Source organism: Euphorbia lathyris, chromosome 4, assembly GCF_963576675.1.
Source record: "Euphorbia lathyris chromosome 4, ddEupLath1.1, whole genome shotgun sequence".
In the NCBI taxonomy this organism is placed as follows: Eukaryota; Viridiplantae; Streptophyta; class Magnoliopsida; order Malpighiales; family Euphorbiaceae; genus Euphorbia; species Euphorbia lathyris.
Genome location: NC_088913.1, coordinates 42343843 through 42357790, shown reverse-complemented (window position 1 = coordinate 42357790; position 13948 = coordinate 42343843). Strand labels below are relative to the sequence as shown.

Here is a 13948-nt window from a genome sequence, read left to right as displayed (position 1 = left end):
CACAACGTTGCTCATAACATAAAGTCGCCACCCCAATCCAATGGGTGGGGGCATAAATACCCTACATGTTCGCTCGGTAATGAAAGAGGGGAAGCATGCCCATCATCGAAAGGTAAAATAGAAAGTACTGGGAAAGGTAAAATAGAAATCCCTTCAGAAATCTCACAATGTTGCTCATAACATAAAATCGCCACCCCAATCCAATGGATGGGGGCATAAATACCCTACATGTTCGCTCGGTAATGAAATAGGGGAAGCATGCCCATCATCGAAAAATATAACCACAGTTTCCCCGAGATCAATATGAGAAATAGAGAAGTTGCCACTCAAGAGATCCTTCCAGTTGCCAGAAGGTCAATGAATAATCAGAGGATAAGACAAGTGGATAAGGAATGAAAGAAACAGATTCCATCATTACTAACAAGCAGTGATTAAAGAGCACTAAAGGCTCCTGGCACGGTTCTTAAAAAATAGAAAAATGATGCCATATGGCGAGACAGAAGCGAACCGCAGTCAATTGAAAAGACACTCAAGAGCATAGAAAAGTGCATATTTACATTCACATTAATAAGCAGATTAAGTGATTAGCAAATCAACAGTTAGGATCCCGCATAACCTTTTTATCAGCCCCCCATTTTCAAAAATACCCAAAAGATATTAAGATCAAACCCCCCTACTTCAAATTATCACGAAACAACAAGTACAATGCTTCCCGACGCCAATACTTCCTCATCCTGAAGAACGATAACTTAGACCCAGGGGGCATATGATATCATGCGAAAATAAACTCTACCATATGGCACGTAAGAGGCTCGAACCACCTCTTGGAGATAAAGAGCCCATGGCATCTCCTCAGCAAAAGCAAGTAGTACGAATGGGTATTAGGAAGCTTGATTCGAAAAGTCTCACTAGACCCAGTCAATGATTCAGTTATTACCGTAATCACGCTCAATCCCGAGAATCACATGCCTAGTGGGCTTGAGGAGTATCAAACCGTGATATTCGGACACACTTTCTCCTATCAATAGGAGGCACGTGGCCCATCTCGATCCATGACTCATAATCGTCTTTTATAGCTCGACATCAATATAAATAGAGTAAGTTCAATCCAAAATACACAAGTTTATTCATTCTATTAAACTTATATTACAACTTTTGTTTACTGATTATGATCATCATCAAGTCATTTCATAACTGATTTAGATATCAAAAGGGGTTTGCAGACAATGACCTCCTTTGACCTTATTTTTGTGCAGTTACATGTTGATACATGGATCCGGTGAGCGCAAATCACAAATATTATTATTGTAATTACCCTTTTAAAAAGAATCCTAGAGGAGGGATGGTATTTTTAGGTAATTTTCTCGTATGATAACCCAGTCCGGCCCATAAAAAAACCTAAGGCAAGCCCATGCTGGCCTGCTCACTCTCTTCTTTTACGCCGATAAAACCCTAAATTTGAAAACCTTGCAGAGGTCTCCATACACTCGCTGGAGCTAAACGAGCAGGGAAAGAGCTGCCATTTTTGTGCTTCTTCAGGTTCAATTTGAATAACAGTCATGCCTAAGTCCAAGCGTAACAAAGCAGGTATGCTTTCTTTGCTTTTCTCTTTATCTCGGTATGCCATTGTTGTTTGTTGATGGTGGATTATGATGTATCGTATTTGCAGTTTCATTAACAAAAACGAAGAAGAAGGGGAGAGAACATAAGGAATCTATAGTAAATTCGATAAGAGAGGCGGCAGAAACTTACAATGCCATTTATGTCTTTAGTTTTGAGAACATGAGAAATCTCAAGTTCAAAGAGTTCAGGGAGAAGCTGAAAGCTACCAGCAGGTCGGTAGTTACTGAGAATCTGCATTAATTTTTCCTGTTGATTGAAATATGTGGGTTTATTAGTTATTACTTATTGAAAATGGGGTGATTTAGAATCGGGGTTTCAAACTGGATGTTTTGGCTTGGAGGTTTGTGATCTTGGCTACAAAAAAAGGCTGGCTGCAACTTTGTTTATACTCGTCAATTTAAAATATTTATTAAGTTGGACGTTCTTCTTTGTGGTTTAATTATAATTAAGTAAAATATTACAAATTAAGGGTCAATTTGGCCCTTGAAGTTGGAAGACAAGTTTAGTTTAGCCCAAATCCAAGTTTAGATATCAACTCGGTTTGAAAAATTAGTCCAAATACAATCAATTTCAATACCTAAAAATTTGTCAAATTTGGGCTAATTTCTCAAATGTTGCCAACTTCATGGCTGAGTTGATACCTAGACTTCCTTTGAAAAGATTGCTATACTGAACTTTTCTTTTGAATACTTGCTTCTTCCATATTGAGCTTTAGTTTTTTTGTGAATACAAATCTTTGCCAAGGGAAGTACTAGTATTTGGCTCTTGTCTACTGTCTTGTTTGTAAATATGCAACATTCTATTGAATTTCCAATTCCATGCCAGAATTGACCACGAGTATCTCGAATGATTTTGTTTGTATGTTTTATTGTTTAAATATTTTTCTAGGTTCTTTCTTGGATCAAACAAAGTAATGCAAGTGTCTTTAGGCCGGTCTGTTGCTGATGAAATCAGGCCTGGGATTCACAAAGTTTCAAAGGTAAGCGTCTTTCTGCAATCAATCAGTTTTTATTTGCTCATTACTTCGCCTTTATAGAATTTTCGTTTGTCTTTTACCTTTAGTTTGGTTACTTTTTCTTTCATGCTTTCGTTTAGCTCTTGCGAGGAGATGCTGGACTTTTTCTGACCAACTTGTCAAAAGAAGAAGTTGAAAGGTACTCGTACTTTTCTATGATGTAATCATTCCTATATCCTTGTTTGCTGTTTAGAAACAGAAGTAAATTAGTTGGTTAGTCTTTTTTTATTGGAAGAATGTCGTGGGTTAAAGAAAACTGCAACAACTTTGATTTTTCCTATTCACATAATGTCTTTAAGAAAGAAGAGATTGATATGTAGAGTATCAAAGTTTTGTGTGCCTAGGGGCTGCTTTGGCATGTGGATAAGAGCCATAATCATGCTCAGTTTAGGAGTGTGTGAAGGTGAATGAAGTAGTCACTGGGATTCTCTAAATGCCAAGTACAGTGGACCAGTGGCGATCCCTGAATTTCAGAAACTCAAAAGAGCCAGTTATTTACAAATTACAATGTGTATTTATTTTTGAACTTTGAAGATTATTAATCTATTTCATGCAGTTGCGAAGGATTGATGGCAACTGTTTACCTTTATTTTGGAACTTAAAACCCAATGTTCATATATTCCTCTTTCCATTGATATTTTGCAGGCTATTTAATGAATTTGAAGAATATGACTTTGCCAGGACGGGAACCATTGCATCAGAAAAGGTACAGTTTCCAAACGATCTACATGTCAGTATTTTAGTTTTGACAAGTGGTGGTGTATTTCATACGCATTTTTCTGGCTTCAATCAAAAAACTATAGTGTTAATTTCTTTTATTGATCTAGGATATTTCACTTAGGGTCCGTTTGGTAAGTTGTAATGCAATGTAATGTAATCAAGGTGGTAATGTAATCAAATGTGTAATGTAATGGAATGAAATAATGATTCCATTACCATGTTCGGTTGACAAATTTTAATAAAATTGATAAAGTGCAATTATCATTACAATATGTATGTTTATTTAGTAAAATGCAATTTTCATGTTTTTGGTGTTTTTCACATTTTTTTTTTCAATTTTCATATTTTTTCGTTTTCCTCTTTTTCCTTTTTTCCCCCTTTTCCGTTGTTTTCCTCGTTTTTGCTCTTTTCCGTTTTTTTCTCAATTTTCGTGTTTTTTCACCTTTTTCCCGTTTTCCGATTCACTTTTTTTCGTTTTTTGCATTTTCTTTTCTCGGTTTTCACATTTTTTTTTCTTTTTCGCATTTTTTGGTTTTCATGTTTTTTTCGTATTTCTCCATTAGTAATAAAAATACAAGGATTAATCGTAATGGGGATTCATGCCTCTTTTGTTGGTAATGCCCATTACATTAATTTGCAAAGAAAAATTAAGTGATGTATTTGTGACGACAAAAATGATATGACTATTGTAATGGCCATTCCATTACAACATACCAAATGGGGCTAGTTTTCAAAATATTTGATGATATGCTTCACTTTCTTATGTTATACATGTTGAATTTGGTGTAACCTACAATCTGCAATATATGACTAACATCTGCCTATGCTGACATTGTCTCTTGTATTTGAACTTCAAAGGTAGAGCTTAAGGAGGGTCCTTTGGAGCAATTTACTCATGAAATGGAGCCCTTGCTGCGCAAGCAAGGGATGCCTGTTAGGTTGAACAAGGGTATGCAATTGCTTTTTTCTATGGCGTAAATAGCATAGAAATGCAAATAAACTGGTGTGTATGCCTTGTTAAGTTGTGATGATAATCCAATTAATTGCCATATGCAGGTGTTGTGGAGCTAGTTTCAGACTTTGTTGTCTGCGAGGAGGGAAAGCATTTGTCACCTGAGTCAGCTCGCATATTGGTAGGCTCTCATCTTATACTTTTTGTTATCCTATATCCCTATCATTTTTATTTGTCCCTTGCCGTTCTTTTCATTCTATTGGGTTATCAGGTGGCTGTTAGAAATCGTTCTTTTCATTCTATTGGGTTCTCAGGTGGCTGGTAGAAATTGGGTGGCAAATAAATAGCCTTATTTGATGTATTATCTACCTACCCCCTTCAAGTATATCAGGGTATTGAACTCGAGTTTGAATTTTCATGTTTCAGCCATTTCTACCTAAAAAATCAGATCTCCTGTTATGGTTAATTGTGAATTAAAATTGATATAACATGTCACTACCTATACCTCTGATCAGGATCTTTATTTCTGTTTGGATTATAAATGCTTATGCGAGTATTGAATCATGCTGTGTATGCTTTATCATACTTGTTGCGGTCTCCGGTACACACCTATTACTTATCCCTTATTAAGCCCTCCAGCATTTTTTTGGTGATTCAGTTGTGAATAACGGGAATTAAATAATTTTACCAAAATTTTGGCATTCATTTGTTCGTATGCTAGAATATATGTATACTTTTTGGGCTTTTCTTTGGTCGATTTGCCATTAATTTATGATTGGTTTTCAAATGAACACCATTACCATCTTCTTTATCTTATCTGAATACTGTGTAGTTTTTATGACCAAGTACTGTGTGCTTGTCGAAAAGCCGGTGCATCTGCCAATGTTATTAGTATATATATATATATCTATAGAGGCTGGAGAAGTTGATGTTATTGAACTATTACTGGTGTGCAGAGATTATTGGGGATGAAGATGGCTACATTCCGACTTCAATTAATTTGCAGATGGAGTGCTGAAGATTTTGAGCTATACAGAGAAGGAGAAGCTGAGTCTGACGTAGATTCAGCTTGAAATGGTGAAAGCCTATATACTTAAATCTGTGTAAAATTCTGATGATTCATCATAATTATGTGTAATAGAAGTAGTTAATGAGGTGAGAAGGGGGAGAAAAGATAATATTTTATTTTCAAAATTTTGAATTTTCCGTTGTGATCAACTACTTTTGGAGGGGAAAACTAGAATAAAATGATTATCTAGTTTCTTCTGATGCTATGCAATTCTTCGGGTCAGAGGGAGCAGCCAAACATTTGAAGTGTTTTTGCTTCTTTTTTTTCTCTACCCAATGATTTAAATTTTAACATGCATGTTTTAATGTCATTTTTCTTCCGATTATTTATTTTGCCTAACTTTTTATTAAAATCTCCATTTTACATCTGGATAAATTATCAACTATATAAAAATAAAAAATTATAAAAGAAGAGTTTTGTCCAAATGAAGCCATACTCTTCCATTTGGAGGGTAAAACGATAGAGGCTTTCAAATCTTTTTTTTTTTTTGTGATAAGTATAAAAGTTTAAACATTAGGCTATAAGCAGAATGCTAATGGGGTTATTCATTTTTTTTAAATTGTCATACTTGGTCCAATTTAAATTTATAAAAAAGCTTAACCTTTTTTATCTTCAAAGAGAGAAGGGTAAAACAGAGTTAGAAGAGAGTTAGAAAAGTAAGGGATCTCACATTAAGCACTTTGTGTTGATATTCATAAAGGAAGTTCTCACATACTTGGTGTGCTTAGAAAGCACTTTGTGTTGATATTTATAAAGGGGGTTCTCACACACTTGGGTGTACTTCAAAGGGTACTCCACTTTTGGAAAAATGTGAGGATTTACTTGGTATAGTGTGGTGTAAACTCTATATTTTTTATTGGAAAAAGTAATAATTTTTTTATTATTATTTTAATAAATTCAGAATAAATATTTTTTAATTAATTAAATATTTTTTCTTCTTTAACGTCTTTTTTGATATGGTCTTTCTGAACCCGTCATTCTAGTTTCCAACTTTCTTGATTTCTCTTGCTCTTTCTTCTCCACTAAATTAGAACACAACAACTCTTTTTTCTTATATAAATACCTATTGTGATTGTCATTTTAAACATATTTCGAAACTGAGCAATTAAGAGTGTAGATAAAAACGAGTTCGTACTGTGCAATACGAACTCGTACTATGAGTGGGCTGTTGTATCCTGGAGGCGACCAGAATTTGATCTACTTGCACTTTTTTGGCAGTTCCGCGAACGTCTTAAAGAAAGCGACTTAGTCCGCGAATCTGTCCATTATTTTGTTCGGTGATTTTCTGTGTTTCTCAATTGTCGTTCCAATAATTTTAAGACGATTCATTACTGCTATGGCCACCGAACAATCTAATAGGATTGCTGAAATCAACAAGCCATTCCGGTTCGAGGGAGCTCACTTCCGAAGGTGGAGACATAAAATGTTCTTCTATCTTACCACGAAAAAGTTGCTTATGTTCTTACATATGAGAAGCCTATTATTCCTGAAGAAGCTATTGAGGCAGAGTTTCATCCTGCTGAAAAATGGATAGAAACTAATTTTCTATGCAAGAACTACATTCTAAATGAGTTGATAGATGATTTGTATAATTACTACCACTGCTGAAGATAAATCTCCCAAAAAGATATAGGATGCTTTACAAAGGAAGCATGACATAGAGGAGACTGGATCTAAAAAAATATGATGTTAGCTGCTACCTCAAATTTCAGATGACTGATGACAAATTAGTGGAAGTTCAATCTCACGAACTCTAAAAAATTGCACATGAAATTATCTCAGAAGGTATGTCTCTTAATGATCAATTTCAAGTTGCTGTAGTTATTGACAAACCGCATCCTTCTTGGAAATTTTTTAAAAATGTTTTGAGACACAAAACCAAAGAACTTTTCTATGGAAAGTGTGATTACTTGCCTCCGAATTGAGGAGGAAGCTTGAAAACAAGACCTAAAAAAAGAAGTGCTTATTGTCTCGAATAACACAAAAAATCCACTACTATTATGCAACGAGTTAATTTTTTTTTTTAAGAATCAGAACTGCAAATCAAACCAAAACCGCAATACTTGAGTTAATATGAATTAGAAACTCCAAAGGAACCAAAATAGAACACAAGAATAACCACCTAAGAATGATGTTGCTTTCCTCTGTTTTAATTATGGAAAATCAGGTCATATGACACGTAAGTGCAGGAACAGGCCAAATAATACTCCTATTGTTAACTTGACTGAAGAACAATAAAATTTTGTTGCTATGATTTCTGAGATCAACCTCATAGGTGGATCAGATGAGTGGTGGGTAGACACTGGTGCCTCTCGCCATGTTCGCTATGATAGAAATATGTTCAAAGCATATACTGTTGTAACCGAGGATAAGGAAGTTCTGTTGGGTGATTCCGGCACCACTATTGTTGCTGGAATTGGTAGTATGGAATTGGACTTCACATCTGGAAAAACTTTAACTTTGAAAAATGTGATGCATACTCTAGAAATGAGGAAGAATTTGGGTTCTAGCTATCTTCTCAACAAGGCAGGGTTTACACAGACTATAAGGACATATTTGTTTACTTTAACTAAAAATAATGTGTTTGTATGAAAGAGTTATGCAACTGAAGGCATGTTTAAATTTATAAAGTGAATGGTTATGTTTATACATTGTGTATCTTTAATATTTGGCATGCTCATTTTTGTTATGTTAATAAGCGTATCATTAAGAACATGAGTAACTTAGGATTAATTCCAAAGTTGAATTTAAATGAGTTTATGAAATGTGATTATTGTAGCTAGGTAAAAATCATAAAAACACCTCATAAAGCTGTTGTTAGGAATTCTAAACCTCTAAAGTTAATTCATTATGATATATGTGAATTAGATGGTAAATTGACTAGAAATGATAAACGTTATTTTATAACTTTATTGATGACTGTTCTGACTTTACTTTTGTATACTTGGTGAAAAATAAAAGGGGTTAATACACATATTTGCCCTTGTGTTATCACTGAAAAACAGATATACCCTTATATCAAATAAACCCACAAAACTATCCCTGAATTTTCCACAAACCCGCAATTATACCATAATCTAACAGACTTACTTATTTGGCATAAACAACGTTATCCATAAACATCACATTCTGAGAATATCAATCTTACTTCCACCATCACTTCTCTCTCTTCTCTTTGTGTCTCTTTCTGTTTTTATTTGCTTATTTTTCCTTTTGTTGAAATAGAAAAGCAGTGCAATAGGAAAGTTAAGAGAGTTTTAGTGATACAAGCACAAAATATGGTTCTAGCATGTTTATCGACTTTTATAAATCACATGGAATTATACATGAAACTATTGCACCTTATTCACCAGAAATGAATGGAAAGGCTAAAGGAAAGAATAGGACACTGACAGAGTCTATAGTAGTTATTATGCTTAGTTCAGGTGCTGCCTCTCATAGGTTGTCATCTTCTTGGGAATTCTTATGGAGCTAGGATTCCTAATCCCTTAAGGAGTCCGAATCTTGGGAGGAATCCTTTGTCTCGTAGGATTTTAGAAGATCTCTCGAAGCTCCGAGGTTAGAACCTCGTGAGTTGCGATGGGCTGCCGCTCGTTGGGCTTGGGCCGTGGTGAATATATCTAGGCTGTTGAAGGGATCATAGATCGTCTTAGGCGTTATTTGGGCCCTTGTTACGCTTGGACTTGGACCACGATGAGGAATGTGATGACGTCACGTGTGTGACATCACTTAGCCTAATATTAAGTATATTATCTCATAGGAACTAACTGTTTTCAGTTTTGGTTATTAAATTATGTGTTTATTCCTTGAATAATAACAAAAAAAATTAGATTTGTAAAATTCATTTGTATTCTAGAATTTAGTTAGAAGTAACTATAAATACATTAACAAGGAAAACAAAATTGAATTAGATGATTTTGAGTTATTGTATTATAGGAGTAAATGGTAATGATAATTATTTCATTATCATTTAAAGTGTAGTTAGATAATTATTTCATCTAAAACTAGGTAGAACTACATACCTTTTCCACTTAGTAGGATACGTCGGAAGCTTGATAATAAAATATTATCAAATACAAACTAAGGGGGTGTTTGGTTGCTTCTTTTTAGGCTCCTTTTGCCTTTTCATTTCAAAAGGGAGAGTTTTAGGTGATTGGTTAGTGACCTCCTGTTTGCATTTTACAATTGAAAAGCAACATTAGATGTTTGGTTAGTGATCTCCTGTTTGCCTTTTACACCCGAAAAACAGTTTTTTTACAAAAGCAAAGAATCTCTGCTTTTTAAAAGCAGCTTTTTCCAATAGCAAACAACAAACCGTAACAGCAGCAGCAACAGCAAACCGTAACAGCAAACATCAAACCGTAATAGCAAACAGCAAACCGTAACAGTAAACATCAAACAGTAGGTAAAACAAACGGATCCTAAATATGTAGATAAATTTTGGATTGTCTAAATAAATGTTTCATTATCACTTTAGAAGTTTTCAATTTATTGTTCTATAGTGAGGAACTATTTTAGACTTATAGGCGTATGTTGTATTATCTGATGCCGTTTAAGACCGAGTTTGACAATCACCGTATATTCAAAACAATTTTCTTACTTTATCGAATATAAATCATATAATGTGAATAATATTTATCCATAATTTTAGTGACGGCAATTATCATTAAGAATGAGAATGATATTTGTTCACAGTGTTTACAAAGTGAGTCAAAATCACACGTATGAAAGTAGTAATAACACCAAATATTTTTTATATAGTTAGTAGCCATGGAAACCAAAACATAATTTAATGGAAGAGGAAGAAATAACCATATTCATATTCATGAATAGGTAATAAACTATTTATAGGAGTTTGTGCTATTTTTAAGTTTGATAAGAAGGTCCCATTTGGCAAACCCTGGAAAATAGAACAACAATATTCCAATTAAAAATCTATAAATGAAATCCTAACCATGCAATATTCCATAGCTCTCATTTGATATAATAATAATAATAATAATATATTTATGAGAGTACAAGTCTCCCTCTTCCTCACTTTTGTATAATCTCCGATTTCAATAAATCGGAAAATGTACCAGGGGGCCTAGTTTCTTTATTTGGCTGAGGGAGGCATACTAACAAAAAAAACAAAAAAACAACACAAAAAACAAAATGATGGGGAAAGTTGTTGTATCGGTTTTCTCTCTTATTCTTGTTGTTGGAGTGGTGATCGGAGTAATAGCGGTTGTCCAACAGGGGGGATCCAAAAGTGGTGGCGGAAGCAGCCAAGGCGTGTCTACCTCAACAAGAACCGTTACTCAAATATGTCACCCTACAGATTACAAAGAAGCCTGCGAAAAATCTCTTAGTTCCGTCACTAATACAACCGATCCTAAAGAGTATGTTAAGGCTGCGATTCTAGCCACGGTTGAAGCAGCCAAGAAATCGTTCAATTTATCGACAGATTTGATCGGAAAAGCTGACGACAAAGACAAGGATGTTAAAATGTCACTTGAAGATTGTAAAGATTTGCTGGAGGATGCAGTTCAGGAGCTTCAGGCATCATTTTCAACAGTGGGAGATAGCAACCTTCACACCATGTCTCAAAGAACAGCCGAGCTACAAAATTGGCTAAGTGCTGTTATCTCTTATCAGGACACATGCCTTGATCAATTCGGAGATCCTAATAGCAAGTACAGAACTGAAATGAAAGATGGAATGCTTGATGCAACACATCTTACTAGTAATGCCTTGGCAATTATCAATGGTTTTTCCAAATTTTTATCCACTTTCGGACTCCAGATTAATCTTCCTACACCTACTAGGAGACTTCTTTCTCTTGATGATGATTTTCCCGAGTGGATGTCCATTCCTCACCGGAGACTTTTGGCTGCTGGAAATGATATTAAGCCTAATTTCACAGTGGCAAAGGATGGCAGCGGAGATTTTAAGAACATTGCTGATGCTCTTGCTAAATGTCCCTTGTCAAATCAATCTGCTTGTGTCATCCATATTAAGGCTGGAACTTATCAGGAGTATTTAACTGTTGAAAAGAAACAGTTTAATGTTTTCATGTATGGTGATGGCCCTGGAAAGACCATTATCACTGGAAGCCACAGCAATAGTACTGGATGGAAAACAATGAGATCTGCCACCTTCGGTAACCACTGCACTTATTTCTTTAGCAAGAAAATGTTATAATCCTAGTTCCTCTGAATTATATATATGTTTGTTGCATGCATGCAGCGGCTCTTGGAACTGGTTTCACGGCAAAGTCTCTGACATTCGAAAACACAGCAGGCCCCCAAGGGCATCAGGCAGTGGCACTCCGAGTACAGGCGGATCAGACTGCTTTCTTCGACTGCAGTATTGAAGGATACCAAGATACATTATATACACAAGCACACAGACAGTTCTACAACAACTGCACAATCTCAGGGACAATTGATTTCATCTTTGGGGACGCCTCCGTGGTGATTCAGAACTCAAACATTGTTATCAGGATGCCAATGAACAACCAGTTGAACACGATGACCGCACACGGAAGATCAGACAAACACGAAACGACGGGACTTGTGATCCACAAATGCAAGATCATACCAGAAGAAAAGCTAGTATCGAACAGGACAACGGTGAAGTCATATATGGGAAGACCATGGAGGGCATATTCAAGGACAATAGTAATGGAATCGGAAATAGGAGATGTAATTCAACCGGAAGGATGGCTACCTTGGTCTGGAGATCTATTTCTTGATACTCTAGAATACTCAGAGTATGCTAACACAGGAGCAGGAGCAGCAACAGATAAAAGAGTCAAATGGAAGGGATACCATATTCTTACAACAAAGGCTCAAGTTGACAAATTCTCTGTTAATCTAATGATCCAAGGAAACGAATGGCTTAACCATACTGGCCAAACCTACTGATCACTCCTAATCCTAATCCATATATATATATCAATTTATGTGTTTGTGTTGTCTTCATTAATTAATTAATTAATTATTTATTTGTTTTCATTTCCATTCAATTCATATTCAGATCCAATTCAATTTCTTCCGCTCACATTCAAATCTTTTATCTTAATTACTAGTTTGTTTCAACTTTCTTATGAAGTTTAACAAGTTTTTCCATTAATTAAATACCATTTAAGTGCCAAATTTCAGCCCAAAGTAATTATGTTTCCTAATTTTTGTAATGTACAAAAAAAGAAGCATTTAGATTGAGTACTCATAAAAAGAACTACTCCCTCCGTTTCATATTACATGTCTTTTTAGACAGTTGTATAGAAATTAAGGATATTGTAAAAAAGACAACGTGCTCCTTATTTATTGATTCCAATATTTACTTATTCTATAATAAGTTCATTATTCTAATTAATTTCCGTAAACCCGCGTTTTATAGTAGAAAAAAAGATGACTGAACGTGTACTGATCACATAAAATGACATGTAATATGAAACAAAAAAGAATCTAGAAAGACATGTAATATGAAACGGAGGTAGTAGTTAAGTTCGGAGGAGAAAGAGGTTAAGGGAAAGAAAAAAGAAATTCATATCAACTAATTGATCATAAAAGTTTTTGTTTTTCAGTATTTGATGAAAATCTTTCTAATCTAATGAAAGGACCATGTAGTAGGATAAAACTTAGGAAAGTTTATATGTTTCTCCGATTTGTAAAATACAAAAAGTAATTTTTTTTTATAAGATTTCATTGATTCATAAGTGGAGGAATGTGACATTTTCTCACTCTAAAAAATGACATGCTTTAGAGAGTTGATCCTGATTTTATGGAGCTAGAAAACATAAGATACGAGTCATTTAATAAAAAAATTTAAAATATATTCAAACAAATGATAAATAAAAAATTATTTTATTATACAGTCATCAACTATTTTGTTTATCCAAAACAAAAAAGAATTTTCATGATTCCTTTAAATTAAATCTCAACTCATATTCAAAAAATCAATTAAGCCACTTTTAAATCTAAAATATAAATTATTTAACTCATTTAAAACCTAAATGGAACTACAAAAGAAACAGAGTTTTTACCGACGGAATTTATTTGCTGTAGCGACTTTATTTGTAATTGGTTTAGATTCAGATTTTTTTTGAAACCAAATTAAATCTTCATTCAAACAGAATCAGAAAACAGAGCATGAAGAATACAATCAGGAGGTCTAGAAGACCAGACCATCAGTCCTGGTAAAGAATACGTCGCTCTAGCAAGAGTATGAGCAACGGTATTCGCAGAACGATTAACAAAGCTAACTCTAACGTCAGCAAAATCATAGATAAACAATTTACAATCATCAATAATAAAACCATAAGATGACTGAAAGCTTGGTTGAGCAAGATGCATAATGATAGAAGCAACGTTTGACCAGGGACGGAGCTAGAGGGGGCGGGGAGGGTCGGCCGACCCTCCGGCCTGCGGGAACACCCATGAGAGGGGTGTTTTCACAAGCTCCGTCCCTGAGCTGCCATTGCTGGGAGCCCCTCCCAGCAATGGCCAAAGAAAAAGAAGATGGGGCTGAGCCCTATCTGTTTGTAAAAAGTTTTCTAATTACCCCAAATTCACATCTCAAATCC

At 34.8% G+C, this 13948-nt stretch overlaps 2 protein-coding genes across 2 annotated transcripts; both read left to right on the top strand.

Moving 5' to 3' along the window:
• The first annotated feature begins 1433 nt into the window (after positions 1-1433).
• On the top strand, positions 1434-5579 carry LOC136227726 (uncharacterized). Its single transcript, XM_066016467.1, has 8 exons — positions 1434-1587; positions 1670-1835; positions 2512-2602; positions 2719-2777; positions 3284-3344; positions 4217-4307; positions 4415-4491; positions 5267-5579. The coding sequence occupies exons 1-8, from the start codon at positions 1560-1562 to the stop codon at positions 5381-5383; spliced, it is 690 nt and encodes a 229-aa protein (XP_065872539.1). The 5' UTR covers positions 1434-1559; the 3' UTR covers positions 5384-5579.
• Positions 5580-10382: 4803 nt separating this feature from the next.
• LOC136227606 (pectinesterase-like) lies at positions 10383-12388 on the top strand. Its single transcript, XM_066016306.1, has 2 exons — positions 10383-11521; positions 11608-12388. The coding sequence occupies exons 1-2, from the start codon at positions 10534-10536 to the stop codon at positions 12285-12287; spliced, it is 1668 nt and encodes a 555-aa protein (XP_065872378.1). The 5' UTR covers positions 10383-10533; the 3' UTR covers positions 12288-12388.
• Positions 12389-13948: the final 1560 nt, after the last annotated feature.

Bases quoted from the DNA above. Each gene is read 5' to 3' on its own strand.
- LOC136227726 (XM_066016467.1), top strand. From the start codon at position 1,560: ATGCCTAAGTCCAAGCGTAACAAAGCAG. The intron at 4,308-4,414 runs GTATGCAATTGC...TGCCATATGCAG, and splicing joins GCCTGTTAGGTTGAACAAGG to GTGTTGTGGAGCTAGTTTCA. The intron at 4,492-5,266 runs GTAGGCTCTCAT...ACTGGTGTGCAG, and splicing joins CTGAGTCAGCTCGCATATTG to AGATTATTGGGGATGAAGAT.
- LOC136227606 (XM_066016306.1), top strand. From the start codon at position 10,534: ATGATGGGGAAAGTTGTTGTATCGGTTTTCTCTCTTATTCTTGTTGTT. The intron at 11,522-11,607 runs GTAACCACTGCA...GCATGCATGCAG, and splicing joins AATGAGATCTGCCACCTTCG to CGGCTCTTGGAACTGGTTTC.